This window comes from Mobula birostris, chromosome 1, assembly GCF_030028105.1.
Source record: "Mobula birostris isolate sMobBir1 chromosome 1, sMobBir1.hap1, whole genome shotgun sequence".
NCBI lineage: Eukaryota > Metazoa > Chordata > Chondrichthyes > Myliobatiformes > Myliobatidae > Mobula > Mobula birostris.
In genome coordinates this window covers 154,972,538-154,988,390 of record NC_092370.1, presented here as the reverse complement: position 1 = coordinate 154,988,390, position 15,853 = coordinate 154,972,538, and the positions used below count along the sequence as shown (strand labels likewise).

The 15,853-nt window shown below is 44.4% G+C and overlaps 1 protein-coding gene across 1 annotated transcript in view; it reads right to left on the bottom strand.

Annotated features, from left to right (window-relative positions):
* The window catches only part of LOC140200828 (EH domain-containing protein 4-like), an 81,167-nt gene extending 66,560 nt beyond the window's left edge, over positions 1-14,607 (bottom strand). The window contains exon 1 of the mRNA XM_072264456.1: positions 13,945-14,607. Within this exon, the coding sequence (XP_072120557.1) occupies positions 13,945-14,171 (227 nt within the window). The 5' untranslated portion in view covers positions 14,172-14,607. The remainder of the gene's footprint in view (positions 1-13,944) is intronic.
* Between the last annotated feature and the right edge of the window lie 1,246 nt (positions 14,608-15,853).

Genomic DNA, 15,853 nt, shown 5'->3' with positions numbered 1-15,853 from the left:
CTATGGAGGGGAATAAAGTGTCTATGTTTCAAGCCAAGATCCTTCATTGGGACTGAAAAGGAAGGGAGAAGAAGCCTAAATAAGGTGGTGGTGGAGGGGAAGAATTGCAAACTGGCAGGTGATAGGTGAAATCGGAATGTGGGGGTGGGGGTGGAAGGAGGGGTGAAGTGAGAAGCTTTGAGGCAAAAGGTGGAAAAAATAAAGGGCTGAAGAAGTTATTTGATAAGAGAGTAGAGTGGACGATGGGTGAAAGGGAAAAGGAGGAAACAACAGAGGGATGTGCAGGTGAGGAGAAGGGGTAAGAGGGGAGCCTGAATGGGGAAAGAGAAAGGAGAGAGGATGGAGGGGAGAGAAACTACAGGAAGTTAGAGAACCAAACCCTATTCTTGTATAAATGAAATAAATCAAAATTGCAATTCAGTTTTTCCACTACATGCTCCCATTATTAATTAGCACTAATATAATGTTCTCCAGTTAAAGATGAACGAGGAGAAGTAATTAAGGCTCAACACTGAGGGTCAATCTTAGATTCATTTCTACAATATGGCAACGTGGGATTCAGGATAGGTTTGTCCTATTGAGACAGAGAAGAATGGTAGGGTGAAGCAGCCATGATTGACAAGAGCTATGGAATATCTAGTCAAGAGGAAGATAGAAGCTTACTTAAAGTTTAGGAAGCAAGGGTCAGACAGGGCACTAGAGAACTACAAGGTATCCAGGCAGGAGCTGAAGAATGGACTTGGGAGAGCTAGAAGGGGACATGAGAATGCCTTAGCAAGCAGGATTAAGAAAATCCCAAGGCATTGTTCGTGTATTTGAAGAACAGGAGGATGACAAAAGTGAAGGCGAGACCTATCAGACATAGAAAAGGAAACATGTCCTTGGAGTCAGAGAAGGTAGGGGAGGTCCTTAATCAATACTTTGCTTCAGTATTGACCAGTGAGAGGGTCTGTGATATTTGTGAGTTCAGCATAAAACAGGCCAATATGCTAGAATATCCTCCAAAAGGACCATAACCTTGTTGTAGGGTCTGGAGGCCTGCATGCCTCAATGACCCGGAGGGCTATGTTGGCTGGAGTCAAGACCTTGTGCTTTGGCTCTTGGTGAAGTCACCCACAACAAACAGGTCAAAGGGTAGAGGCCAGACTAAGAGTGGTCCACTGGTCCTCCAGGTTTGGGTGTTCAGCTCAGGGCTAACAACCCTGAATGGTCAAAGGACAATTGTTACAAATACAGCAATGAAGAATCCTCCTATACAGAGATGGAGGACCTTCATTGCTATCCCAAATGCCAGTGGCGTAACGGGCAATAAGTAGTAATGCTAGAACACGTTGATATTGAGAAAGAGCATGTACTAGAACTTTTGAAAAACATTAGGATAATGTAAGCTCCCAGGGCCAGATGGGATACCCCAGGTCACTACAGGAAGTGAGGGAAGAGACTGTTGCAGCAATGGCAATGATCTTTGCATCTTCACTGGCCACAGGAGTAGTACCAGATGATTGGTGGGTGGCAAATATGTTCAAGAAAGGAATCAAAGATATCCCTGTGAATTATAGACCAGTAAAGTCTTACTTCAGTGGTGGGCATGATATTGGAGAAGATTCTTTGAGACAGGATTTACAAATACTTTGAGGAGCGTAGTCTGATTAGAGATAATCAGCTTGGCTTTGTCAGGGGCAGGTCATGCCACATGAGCCTGAATGAATTCTTTGAGGATATGACAAAGCACATTGATGAAGGTAGAGCAGTGGATGTGGTGTATATAGATTTCAGTAAAGTACTTGATAAGTTTGCCCATAGTAGGTTCATTCAGAAGATCAGGATGCACAGCTGAGCTGAGAAGTGGCAGATGCAGTTAAACCCAGAAGAGTGTGAAGTATTTAATTTTGGAAGGTTGAATTTGAAGGCAGAATACAGGGTTAATGGCAAGGTTCTTAGCAGTGTAGATGAACAGAGGGGTTTTAGGATGCATGACCCTAGATCCCTCAAAGTTGTCACACAAGTTGATAGGGTTGTTAAGAAGGCATATGGTGTGTTGGCCTTCTTTCTTCGGGGGACTGAGTTCAAGAACCGTGAGGTAATGTTGCAGCTTTATAAAACCCTGGTTAGACCACACTTGGAATATTGTGCTCAGTTCTGGTTGCCTCATTATAGGAGGGACATGGAAGCTTTAGAAAGGGTGCAGAGTGGAATCACCAGGATGCTACCTTGATTAACAACTATGTGTTAGGAGTAAGTCAGAGCTTTTCTGTTTGGAGGGAAGGAACATGAAAGGTTACTTCATAGAGGTATACAAGATAAGAGGCAAAGATCAAATGGGTGGCCAGAGACTTTTTCCCAGGACAGAAATGGCTAATACAAGGGGTCAAAATGTTAAGGTGATTAGAGGAAAGTATAGAGGGATGCACAGAGAATGATAAGTGCCAGAGTTGGTGATAGAGCTATATATATTAGAGGAATTTAAGGAACTCTTAGATAAGTACAAGGGTGATGGAAAAATGGAGGGCTATGTAGGAGGAAAGGGTTAGATTGATCTTAGAGTAGGTTATGAGGCTGACACAACATCGTGGGCCAAAAGGCTATGCACCATGTTGGACTGCTCTGTGTTCTAAAATCTGGTACTTTTTCTTCTTTCTATCCATCAATCAAAAGATGTACATCTCGTGCAACTCTTTCTCATTAATTTCTTTTTTGACTATCCCACTGGACTTGCTTCTGAGGTAGCTAAAAAGGCCAATGCAGGACCCACAAGTTCTGCAGAACTTCTTTACAGGACAGGCCAGGGTTTGGAGAGCTGCATTCCTTCCATCATTAATACCATGCACCCATTTTTTTCTGACGAAAAGAGATTGTTTGTAGTACTGTCCCAAATGCTCCTTTGGCATTTTGAGCTGGGGAAGCTACAATGTTCAAGGAGACTTCTGAGGTTTCCGTCTGACAGCCTTTTGCCACGATCAGCTCAGAACTGTGTTTAGAGAATCGGCTGACTGATATGCAAACAAATTGGCTAGCCCATTGAAATTGACTGCATTTAGAGTCACAATGTTTGGGAAGAGGATACTGACATTGATTTGTTTATTTTGTCAAATGATATGGAGGTTGAGGAGCAGGCACTCTGTCTGGCCACAGCTAATATAAGAACGACAATAGCCAAGGTCAACCCACACAAAGATGAGGAGCCTGAAAACATATCTAGTCAGGTGCTGAGAGACTGTGCAGCCCAGTTAACAGGGGTTCTGGTAGTTATGATCAACATCTCTCTGGAACAGTCCAGTCTTCGCAGGATTCAAGGCAGCCACCATCACCCTAGTACCCAAGAATGCGACAGTACACTGCTTTAATGACTACTGTGCAGTGGTACTGACCTCAACAATAATAAGTGCTTTGAATCACATTAAATCCCATCTTCCTGCTACATTGGATCTTTTCAAGTTCGCTTATCACTCAAATCAATTCACTATTGATCTGCACTCCATCCCATCCTGTCCCACTTGGAAAATGGTGCTTCATATGCCAAAATGCTATTTATTGACTTCAGTTCATTGTTTAATATGATCATCCTTCAGAAGCTGGTATTAAACTGTCCTCGTTTAGGCTCAACACCTCTCTCTGTAAATAGACCTTGGACTTTTTGACAGAAGGACAACATTCAGTCTCAAGCTCCTTCATGCTGAGACCAGCAACCCAGAGGGGTGCATGCTCAGTTGCTTCTCTCCAGTTGAGACTTTGAGTTGGATGAGATTGAGGATGAGAGCAGAGGACAGACAGGTGTTCGGTGCCGCCTGCCTGCATTTGACCAGTCTTCCTCTTGCTAGCTGCTGTCAGAAGGAAGTGCAGGAGTCTTCGGATCCACATTGCCAGGATTGATCAGCCAGGCTGTGGAGTCATTTTGGGGTGAATTTGAGATTCATGTTGCATATGTTCCTGGATTCTGGTTACTCTTTTTTTTTGCTGTTTTTGAGTAGTTTGATAGGAGCGGACTATGCAGACTGGGGCGCTTCGGCAAAGAACGGCCCTGCGGTCTGCATTGGCTAGTGGCACAGCACTGAACTAAACTGAATACTACTGGTTTGATGTTTGATATTCAATGCGTTGTTCGCTCGCATTTTGCTGTCTATACAATTTGTTCTTTTCTTCGCGTATTGGGTGTTTGATGTTTTCTCGAACTGGTTCTATGGTGTTTCTTTCCTTCCTGGTTGCCTGCAGGAGGTCGAATTTCAGAGTTGTACTGTGTACACTTATTTTGAATTGAATCAAGTTCACAGATGATACAACAGAGAACAATGGTGTAAGCTCAACAACTTGAGTCTCAGTATGGGCAAGACTACAGAGATCGTGAACTTTAGGAAGGTACAGGCTGACCACTCCTCATCACACATAAATGACTACTCCATGGAGATAGCTAGAGGCTCCAAGTTTCTGGGAGTGCATATAATGGACAACCTCATCTGCTCCCTCAACACCACCTCTTAAGTCAATAAGGCACAGCAGTGTCTCCATTTCCTGAGGAGACTGAGGTGAACGAAGCTCTTCCTCCACACCATTCTAACCAGTTTTTTTTTAACAGGAGCACCACAGAGAGTGTACAGACCAGCTGCATTACCTTATTATTTGTTAATTTATTTGTGGTAATATTACTTTATGTGTTGTGTGTGTTATATGTACTGTGATGTGCACCTTGTTACAGAGAACGTTGTTTCGTTTGGCAGTATATATGTATACGGTTGAAGTGACAATAAACTTGAACTTGACGGGGAGTTCCAAACATTATGGCTCCATAGACTCTTACCCTCTCCCCATTATCCTGGTCTCCCCAATCTCTCTTCATTGAATAAAACCCAGAAATCAACCCACTGCACAATTATGGAATTTTGATGGGCTCCTTGATGCTGCACTTGATGAAATGCAGAAGTAGGCATTTTAAACATTAAATAATTTCTTTAGACAGTACATATGGGGGACATTACCAAGGTTAGCAGAATACAATTAGAAGTGAGATTATTTTAACATTTGTAATTAATTTGTAATAACATTTGAAAATGAAACAGTCACTGTTGTGGTACAGTTAATATTAATTACTGTACTTAAACAAATTGTCTGCCATCAAACCTTAACTATTCAAGAATCATGGAAGCAGAGAAACTAAGACAAAAGTCAAGAGCAAGGAAGGGAGAAGTCAAAAGCTTGAATTGTAAATAAAGTGCTAGTATTTTTGCCGATCATCTAGACTGGGAGATAAGAGGAGACATGCAAAGTAGTAGGTGGGGGAATATATTTGGTAAATAATCACTTGCCAAACATTAACCAGACACTTAGGTGGGACTGACCAAGTTGCATATGGACAGTAAACATCCACATAGGTCAACATATTAATTAAAAAAGAATACAAGGCATACACAATGTCTGTATTACCTCAAGGGCAATTAAGAATGGGCGATACAGCCGCTAATTTTCTTACTACTTGCCAAGTATATATTTAAATGGAAATTGAGTAAACATCATGCAGTAATTGCACCTTCTGCTAGTCCATAACAACAGTATTATCACTAGAGAATATAGAGCATAAAACAGTACAGCTCAGGAACAGATCCTTCGGTCCACAATGTTTGCCAAACCAGCTAAAAGGTAAATTAAAAACACCAAAAAAAAGTAATCCTTCGCTACCTACACAATGTCTATATTGCTCCATTTTCCTAACAACTATGTGCTTTCTATATGTCTCTTAAAAGTCTCGATTGTATCTGCTCTATCAGGCAGCACATTCCAGGCATCCACGACTCTGAGAAAAAAAACTTATCCCTCACTTCTCCTTCGAACTGCCCCCCCTCACCTTCAATGCATGCCCTCTGGTATTAGATATTTCAACCTTGGGAAACAGATACTCCCTGTCTACTCCTCTCATAACCTTATAAACTTCTATAAGATTTCTCCTCAAGTCTCCACCACTCCAAAGAAAACAACTCAAATTTTTTCAGCCTCTCATGATAACAAATGCCCTCAAAACCAGGCAGCATCCTGATAAACCTCTTCTGCACCTTCTCTTGTTACGTACCCCATAACTAGGTTGCCAAACCAGCAGAAATGGACCACTAGTTGGAGTCTGGATTACTGGAAACTATTAAAGTTTTATTAAAGAAATAAGTAACACAGTACTCTAATCATAAGGTTATAAATGCAACAGGTTAGCAATGATAAAACACACATGTACACAGAACTAGGGTAATAGGAATCAACCAAGTTCTATCGCAGTCTAGAGGTAAAATGATCAGTCTTAAGTGACACAGAGTTCAGTTCAGCTTTGTACAGTTCGCAGTGATCGCTGTTGTGCCGTTGGAGAGAGAGATGCAAATTTTGATTCAAGCAGATCTTTGATGTTCTTCGCAGTTGGCTTTCGGGCGGACCCTTTTATGTCTTCTATCCCGCTGTGGTCACCGACTGTGACCCCTCCGTTCCGGATTGTGACCGTTCTTCCACGGTGAACCCGGCACCCAGGCAAGGGCGGACACACACACCAGGTTCCCGCCGATCGTACCTTTTCACCCTGTGAGTCTATGGTCGGTTCCCTCGAACCAGACCTCCAAACTCCCACCAATTTGTGGGGGCACACCGCTCTTCCAGGGTCTCGTTATCTCATGGTGTCGTGGTGTGTGTGGTGCCTTAGCAAACCTGTTCTTTTTATCCCCCTGCTGGGGTATCGCCTGTCCATCAGACTTCAAACAGTTCAGGTTCAAAGCAACCGGTCTGTCAATATCTGAATTATGTTTCTTCCTCGTTAATCTCTCTCTTCTCTCTTATTAGCATTGTCTCCCTTATCTCTCTCTCATTAGCATCAATCTTCTGATAACTTGGTTTGTCGTCATACCCCTATCCTTCAAAGGATTTTTACTGGGGTAAAAATTATAAATACATTATTAGATCCACACTAATATACAGGGTCATCAGCTATTCGGCGAATACAGAGAACTTTAACTTTTCAACACCTTGACAGACAGTCAGCAATGACATTGTCCGTTCCTTTTATATGTATTATTTTAATACCAAATTCCTGTAAGACCAGGCTCCAACTTAGCAACCTTTTGTTTTTATCCTTCATAGTGGCCAAAAACACTAATGGGTTGTGATCAGTGTAAATTATCAGTGGTTTCCGTGCCAGACAAATATAACAAAGGTCGTCCCTCACAAACTTCACATTCTTTGGCAAGAGCTTAGTAAGAGGGAGGGTAATATCCGCAAAGTTTTTGCAAAACTTCTGATAGTACCCCACCATCCCCAAGAACCTTCTCAGGGCTCTCTTGTCTGTCGGGGTGGGGACTTCAGAGATAGCCCACACCTTAGCCTGCATCGGAGCCAGCTGCCCCTGTCCTACCACAAATCCCATATAAGTGACCTTCGCGTGGCCGAATTCACTTTTTGCAAGGTTTCACTGTCAGGCTGGCTTCAAACAGCTGTTTAAACAGTTCCACAATGTGCTCCTCCCACGTGTCACTCCAGATCACTAAATCGTCAATATACGCTTCTGCGTTCTTTAGCCCTTTTGTCACTGAATTAATCATCCTGTAGAGGTGTTGCTTACTAGGCTGACCTGATGTGACAACACCATGTACCGTCTCTTTGCATCGCCCCAGGACGTCCGAACATACGCCTGCGTGCCGGTTAGTTAGCTTTATCAGCGGCTCGCTCTGTTCAGGGGTTAAGTGAGAGAACTCATCAGCAAAGTTGGCCAAAACAATAGAGTTCTCCCATCGGGTCGGCACCATACTTATCTTTTCAAAATGGGTTTTCCCCCTATCAGGTGGCACCCTAGCCTCATTAATTTTCGTGATAACACCGACTAGGTCTGCTCGCTTATCGTGTCAAGCTGTTAACATATCAATAGGCTGTGTTGGCTCACGTCTACAATACTCAATAATATCCTCCCTCATGCTCGGCCAGTAAAACTCTTTCATAATTCTATTGACTGTCTTCCTTACCCCAAAATGTCCACCGAGGGGTATCTTGTGGGCCAGGTTAAAAATCTCATCCCCATAAATTTTCAGCACTACCACCTGGTGCACCACCCCCCATTCCTCATCTGCGGGCACGGTACTTGGTCTCCATTTCCTCCTTAGTACTCCCTCCTTCACATAACAGCCCACTGGCTCACTTTTTAATTCTGCTTCGGAGAGAGCTGTCTCCGTCAAAACCATCAGCTCCTCATCTCGTTCCTGTTCCTGTAAATTCTTTCCTCGTTAATGATAAATCTACCTCAACTCCCTCACTTCCTTCCGCTCTACTATGCTCCTTCTTCTCACTTTCTAACCCCTCCTGGTACAAGGCTGGTAAAAACATCTCAGCTAAATCTACATTCGCTTCAGCAGCCTTTCTGGACATGCGCCGAGTCACTGCGCAGACAGGATAAACCTGTGAGCCTATGGGCAGGGCCTCAATCCGGTAGGCTGGTTTGTCAGTTTTACTGCTGAGAACACATTTCCGCCCGTGAAGTCATTACCGAGTAAGACCGCCACGATCCATCGGTGATTCGGGCCTCACCCCTATCGTGACCGGTCCGGAGACCAAGTCACTTTTTAAGTGTATCTGGTGCAAAGGTACTGCTTCAGTCCCTTTCCCAATGCCCTTTATCACACTGACCTCCCCAGTCTCGGTCTCTGAACTAAAGTCTAAAACACTCCTTAAGATCAGTGACTAACAAGCCCCAGTGTCTCTCCAGATCTGTACGGGAACCGGGCTTAACCCCTCCTTCACCGACACCAATCTGGCCAAAATAAACTTCTCACGCCCTTCCTGAACTTTATCAGACCTCTTCTCCCCTAGTGGTTTGTTTGTCAGCTCAATACAACCAGTCGGAATCGTCATTTTTCCTTTTCCCGTCTCCTTCTTTGGGGCAAAGCATCTGGACACAAAGTGACCGGCTTTCCCACAATTATAGCATACGACCCCAGGAGACTTCCTACCAAACTGCTCCCGGTCGTCCTTATCCTTCTCACTAGTCCCCGGCTTACTTTCTGGCTTTTCTGGTGGACTCTCTCTGCCCTCTTGACTACCCTTCTGATAGCTTTTACTCGGGGTAAACTTCGCTTTGTGTGTCAACGCATACTCATCCGCTAACTTAGCAGTTGCGGCTAAGGTTTCTGCCCCTCTCTCATCTAGGTAGGGCATCATACCTTCAGGGACACAACTTTTAAACTGCTCAATCAGTATTAGCTGTAGCAGTCTGTCATAATCTCCACTGACCCCTTTCAAGGCGCACCAACGCTCACAATACATCTGCATTTCACAGGCAAACTCTAAATACTTGCTTCCTCACATTCCGGAACCTCTGCTGGTATGCCTCCGGGACCAACTCATAAATCCTGAGTATCACCTCTTTCACCACATCATACCTCTGGGCATCTTTTGCGGACAATGCCGAGTAAGCTTGCTGAGCTTTTTCTCTAAGTATGCTCTGAAGCAAAACAGCCCACTTATCTCTCGGCCAGTCCTGACTTGCAGTGACTTTTTCAAAATGTAGAAAGTACTGATCAACATCGGCCTCCTCAAATGGGGGAACCAGCCTAACCTCCTGGGTCGCCCTGAACCCTCCACCTTGGTTCGGCATGGGGCCCTGCGCTAGCATCATCCTTAACTTCTCCAGCTTAAATTCCCTTTCCCTCTGTTTCTCTCTCTCTCCTCGTTCTAACTGCCTGCCCCTCTCTTCTCGCTCCAGCTGCTTTATTCTTTCTTCTCGTTCTAACTGCCTGTCCCTCTCTTCTCGCTCCAGCTGCTTTATTCTCTCTTCTCGTTCTAACTGCCTTACCCGGAACTCGTGCTCGAGTCTCAATTTTTCTATCTGCAGCTGCACCGCCTCTCCACCAGGTTTGCTCATAGATACCACCTCCAGCTCCCCTTGGGGAAACACACCTTCAGATACATAATGCTCTATTATAGCTCTGTGCATCTCCGCTCTCCTCATTGTTGACTTCCCCTTAAAAAGATTCAACCGTTTGGCAACAGTTGCCAATTCTGATTTCCTGGCATCCTCTAATGCCTCCAAGGTTGGCGCCTTTAGAAATTCCTCAATCTTCATTTCTGCTGTTTTCCCTTTCTTCCTTTAAGGAATTTTAACCCAATCAATTTACCCAGTCCCAAATTTGGCGTTCAAAATCCCGGACGAGCCCCCACTTATGTTATGTACCTCATAATTGGGTTGCCAAACCAGCAGAAATGGACCACTAGTTGGAGTCTGGATTACTGGAAACTAATAAAGTTTTATTAAAGAAATAAGTAACACAGTACTCTAATCGTAAGGATATAAATGCAACAGTTTAGCAATGATAAAACACACATGTACTCAGAACTAGAGTAATAGGAATCAACCAAGCTCTATTGCAGTCTAGGGGTAAAATGATCAGTCTTAAGTGACACAGAGTTCAGTTCAGCTTAGTGCAGTTCGCAGTAATCGTTGGGGGGGGGGAGGAGAAGAGGGAGGGAGGGAGGGAGGGAGGAAGGGGAGGGAGAGAGAGAGAGAGGAGAGAGAGAGGAGAGAGAGAGAGAGAGAGAGAGATATGCAAATTTTGTTTCAAGCAGACCTTTGATGTTCTTCGCAGTTGGCTTTCGGGCGGACCCCTTTATGTCTTCTATCCCACTGTGGTCACCGACTGTGACCCCTCCGTTCCGGATACGACTGTTCTTCTGTGGTGAACCCGGCACCCAGGCAAGGGCGGACACATACACCAGGTTCCCGCCGATCGTACCTTTTCACCCTGAGAGTCTATGGTCGGTTCCCTCGAACCAGACCTCCAAACTCCCACCAATTTGTGGGGGCACACTGCTCTTCCAGGGTCTCGTTATCTCGTGGTGTCGTGGTGTGTGTGGTGCCTTAGCGAACCTGTTCTTTTTATCCCCCTGCTAGGGCATCGCCTGTCCATCAGACTTCAAACAGTTCAGGTTCAAAGCAACCGGTCTGTCTATATCTGAATTGTGTTTCTTCCTTGTTAATCTCTCTCTTCTCTCTTATTAGCATTTTGAATGTTTCTCCATTGTCTCCCTTATCTCTCTCTCATTAGCATTAATCTTCTGATAACTTGGTTTGTCGTCACACTCAATAATATTTATACTTTCCATTATATACTTACACATTTAAGTATGTAGGTCTAAACAGACTATCCTTTAGCTTGAGAAAGTGACAACATCTTCCCACTGTCCTGTCAAAGCCTCTAAATATTTTGAATGTGTCAACAGAGAATAGTGGCCAACCTCAAATGACAGATCTACCATCCCAAGAACCAGTCTGGTGAAGTATACTGCTTTCTCTTTATACTAAGTATATCCCTCTTTAGGTTTGGAGAATAACATTGTAAACAATGCTCTAGATGTAGTCTCATCAGGACTCATGATTAGATTAGATTATGAGGACACTTAGTCCTCGTTTATTGTCATTTAGAAATGCATGTATTAAAAAATGATACAATGTTCCTCCAGAAAGATATCACAGAAACACAGGACAAACCAAGACTAAAACTGACAAAACCACATAATTATAACATATAGTTACAACAGTGCAAAGCAATACCGTAATTTCATAAAGAGCAGACCATGGGCACGGTAAAAGGAGTCTCAAGTCCCAATAGCCCCATCATCTCACGCAGACGGTAGAAGGGAGAAACTCTCCCTGCCATGAATTCCTAGCGCCGCAAACTTGCTGATGCATTAGAAGCACCCGACTGCAGCCGACTCTGAGTCTGTCCGAAAACTTCAAGCCTCTGACCAGCCCTCCGACACTGAGCACCGAGCACCATCTCTTCCAAGCGCTTCGACACCGCCCTGGCCGCCGCGCATAACGCAACACCGAGGACTCGGGACCTTCCCCTCCGGAGAGTCTGGATCACACAGTAGCAGAGGCAGCGAAGCAGGCATTTCAGAAGTTTCACAGATGTTTCTCCATGCTCTCACGTCTGTCTCCATCAAATCAGGATTGTGCACCGCACCCTACTTGACAGATATGACAACAGATATCATTCACCGGAGTTGCCGCTGCAAGCTGCATCGTGCCGCCATCTTCTCCTCCCTCTATCTTCAAATGATAACAGAATTGCACTGCTACCCTTGTATTCAAATCCTCTGACAATGAAGACCAACATACTGCTTCCCTACACAACTACATGCAGAACCTGTTTGCTAGTTTTCAATGCCTTGTGTACAAGTCCTTTTAAAACATCAACCAGTCTTTCACCATTTAAAATACACAAGATTTCTGCCATTTGTACTTCATATTGCATACCTGTCATATTATTTCCATTTAACTTGTTTCTATCCTCCTGAAGCCCCTTGTGTCATCATTACTCACATCCCCTTAAGTTCATGTCTTCAGGAAGCCTGAAAATGCTACATTTAATCCGCTCAGTCAAATCACTGATACAAGTATTTGTGACTCAAGTATTTTTGCAATAAACCATGAATTGCTACTTGCCAATCTAAGAAGATTGATTATTTCTATTCTTTTTCTCTTCCCATTTTATTACACAACTCTCAAAACACACTACGTATTCAAACAACAGGAATTCTGCAGATGCTGGAAATTCAAGCAACACAGATCAAAGTTGCTGGTGAACGCAGCAGGCCAGGCAGCATCTCCAGGAAGAGGTACAGTCGACGTTTCAGGCCAAGACCCTTTGTCAGGACACTACATATTCCATGTGCTAACCTGTGGAACAGTATCAAAAGCCATCTGGCAATTCAAATAACTGCACCTACTAATTTCTTCTAATCTACTGTATTCAATACAGTATATCCTCAAAGAACTTCAAAAGGTTAGTCAAATACATCTTTATAGTCACCTCTTTGTAAACATTGAAATGCAGATCATCAGACCCTTGAGATTTATCAGACCTAGCTTATTTCACAACATTTAAATCAAACTATATCCAGATGTACATAAATAATGGCAGCCATACAAGTGAAGCCCTGCATGGCCTCTAAGGCAGCTGTCAGAAAAACAGCACTCCTGACAGTCCTGTATGGTTTTAATATTGCACTGAAATGCCTACCTAGACCATGTGAGATTTCAATCCACATCATTCTATGTACACATGATGCCCTACTTAAAACTGATGCCAAAGAGTCAAAATATTAAGAGTCAAGATCAACACCAAAAGCAGATAAAATTAAGCTAAATAAATTCTGTAAGGCTTCCCCCATCTATCCAGCATGATAGACCTGCCAAGGCATTCAATGTCTCCAGGTGATAATGCCACCTATTATAATGAATTACATTATTTATCTGCAAGATCCAGGATGACTTACTTCCACTCTAGTTTTGTGGAATATGAGATGGCTGATGTTGCCAATGTGGCAACTGCACACTGTTCTGAAAGGCAGTTAGTGCCAATAGGATAGTTTGTGAGCTGCCTGCTCCCTCTACTACTTACTCTGGAACTCTTCTTGCTCCTAATGTGTAACTGAGTTTTTCAGCATTCCCTCAAAAGTTCCTTCTCAACTTTGAATAGTTATGTGTCACATTTTCACAGGAGTTAATGAAGATGCTATATTTCTTCAAAGGCCTTAAGCAAATCTTTGAAGCTTTTCCTCCATGCACCTGCTAATCCCTTCTAATGAAACCGAATAACTTTTTGAATGACTGCCAGTGGAGTGGCAATCTATGCTCCACTGCAAAAACTGCTAAAGAAATGGCAGGTATCTTTTTCTGAAGAACAATTCTTTTTTTTAAATCATAATAAGCGAATAGGTTTCATGAAGTGCATTTTTAACCACGGGGCAAATACTCTCTGTGAACAAGGTTAAAAACTTGTTTTTCAGACACTCCTGGGCCCCGAAACAAGTATTTTTGAAACATCGTCATAGTTGAAAATATTTGGCATAGCTGCCTTGCTATTTCAAGAATTCCTGGGTTATCTGTCAGAAACCAGAGTTTCGCTCATCCCTTTTGCCCATAGCCCTGGTGATTACCTGATGAAGGTGGTCTTGCCGGTTGAGTATTGCCCAATAAGCAACACCATGGGCTTATTCTCGAAGTCAGCCTGCTCCAGAGCGGGCGAGTGGAACTGATGGAACTGGTAGTAATCCTCCAGGGGCTGCAGCCTCTTGTGGTACAGGGACCGCAGTCCATCGGACACCGTCTCAAACACCATCGAGTCCTTCCCAGAGGCCTCAGAACCAGTCAGCCAGCTGAACATGGTACCCTGTCGGGACTCCGGATCACCGTCACTGGCAAGCCCTCACCCTCTGTGACTCCAGCTCCCGGACCCAGTCCGACACTCTGGATACCCGTCCACTCCCTCCCCTCGGGACTCCGGGTCACTCAACTTTCTATCTTTCTCTCTCTCTTTCTCACTTTGGCTACCCTCCCTTCCTCCTTATCACACTCCAATTCCCTGCACTCCCTGCCTCCCTCACACTATCTCTCTCAACCTCCGGGACCCCCTCACACTTTGACGCACTCGGGATCCCCCTCACTCTCACCCCGGGTTCCCTTCACACTCTCTCTCTCTCTCTCTCTCTCTCTGGCTCCCCTCAGCCTCCGCACTGAGGACCGGCAATGCTCGCTCGCGCTCTGAGACCAAACGTTCAGCGCGAGCTTCCGCCTTCCCGTCCGCCGGAAGCGACCGCCTGCGCCGCCACTTCCCGCCCCTCCGACCTGGGGCGCTTCGCCGACGCCGGCTGCTGGTAAAGATGACGGCGAACGGAGGGCTGGGCGTAATGCTTGTGGCTTCAGCTCCAAGTCTTGCTTTAGATGAAATGCCATGGGGCAGGAGGAGTGAGTGAGGGGTTGAGAAGCCTATGCAGAGGAGACAGCCCCTCCGGCGGAGGTTGTTGCTTCTCACACATTAGCCTTAACACTCAGCAGTTGTGTGGGCTACTTTTTCCGCGCTAGGGTATATGGATTTTCTTGAGAACTTACTTTCTCTGCTACTGATGGCTTTCTTGTAGTTCGCCAGAGCAAAGCCTCTGGCAGGCGATCTCCAACTGGTCCAGTCTTTGTGGTTAATTGCTTGTCTTGCTGATGCATTGATCCTAAATTGTAAAAATAATCCCAAAATTGCGAAGGCGGAAGATGTTCAGTCTCTGCTTTTGATGATGTATGACCCACAGAGTTTCTCCAGCAGCTTGTGACATGCACTAAAGCCAAATAATTTGTTACTTTATTATTGAGGGATGTTGTCACCCTGTGACATGAATTAAAAATATGTTCATAATTTCAGAATTGGAATAAGATTTATAAGCACTGACATATGTCATGGAATTTGTTGTTTTGTAACAGCAGTAAAGTGCAAAAGGGGGAATGCTATAAGTTACAATAAAAAATAAATAGTGCAAAAGTGGAATAGAGTTCATGAGTTCAGGGACTGTTCAGAAGTCTGATGGCGGAAGAGAAGAGGCTGCTACTAAATGTTGACTCTGCATCTTCAGGCTCCTGTACCTCCTGCCTTATGGTGGTAATGAGAAGAGGGCCTATCTAAGATGGTGTAAGTCCTCAATGTTGGATGCCACCTTTCTGAAGCATCACCATTTGAAGATGTCCTTGATGGTGCGGAGGTTTGTGCCTGAGATGGATCTGGCTGAGTCTACAAGCCTCTGCAGCCTCTTTCAATCCTCTGCATTGGAGCCTCCAGCCCAGACAGAGATGCGACCAGTCAAAATGCTCTCCATGCTACATCTGTAGAAACTAGGTAGTATCTTTGGTGGCATGCCAATTCTCTTCAAACTCCCAATGAAATACAGCTGCTGGCATGCCTTCTTCATGATTGCCTCAATATGTTGTGCCCAGGATTGATCCTCTGAGATGTTGTTGCCCAGGAACTTACAGCTGCTAACCCTTTCCGCTACTCACCGCTCAGTGAGGAGGACGTGTTTTCCC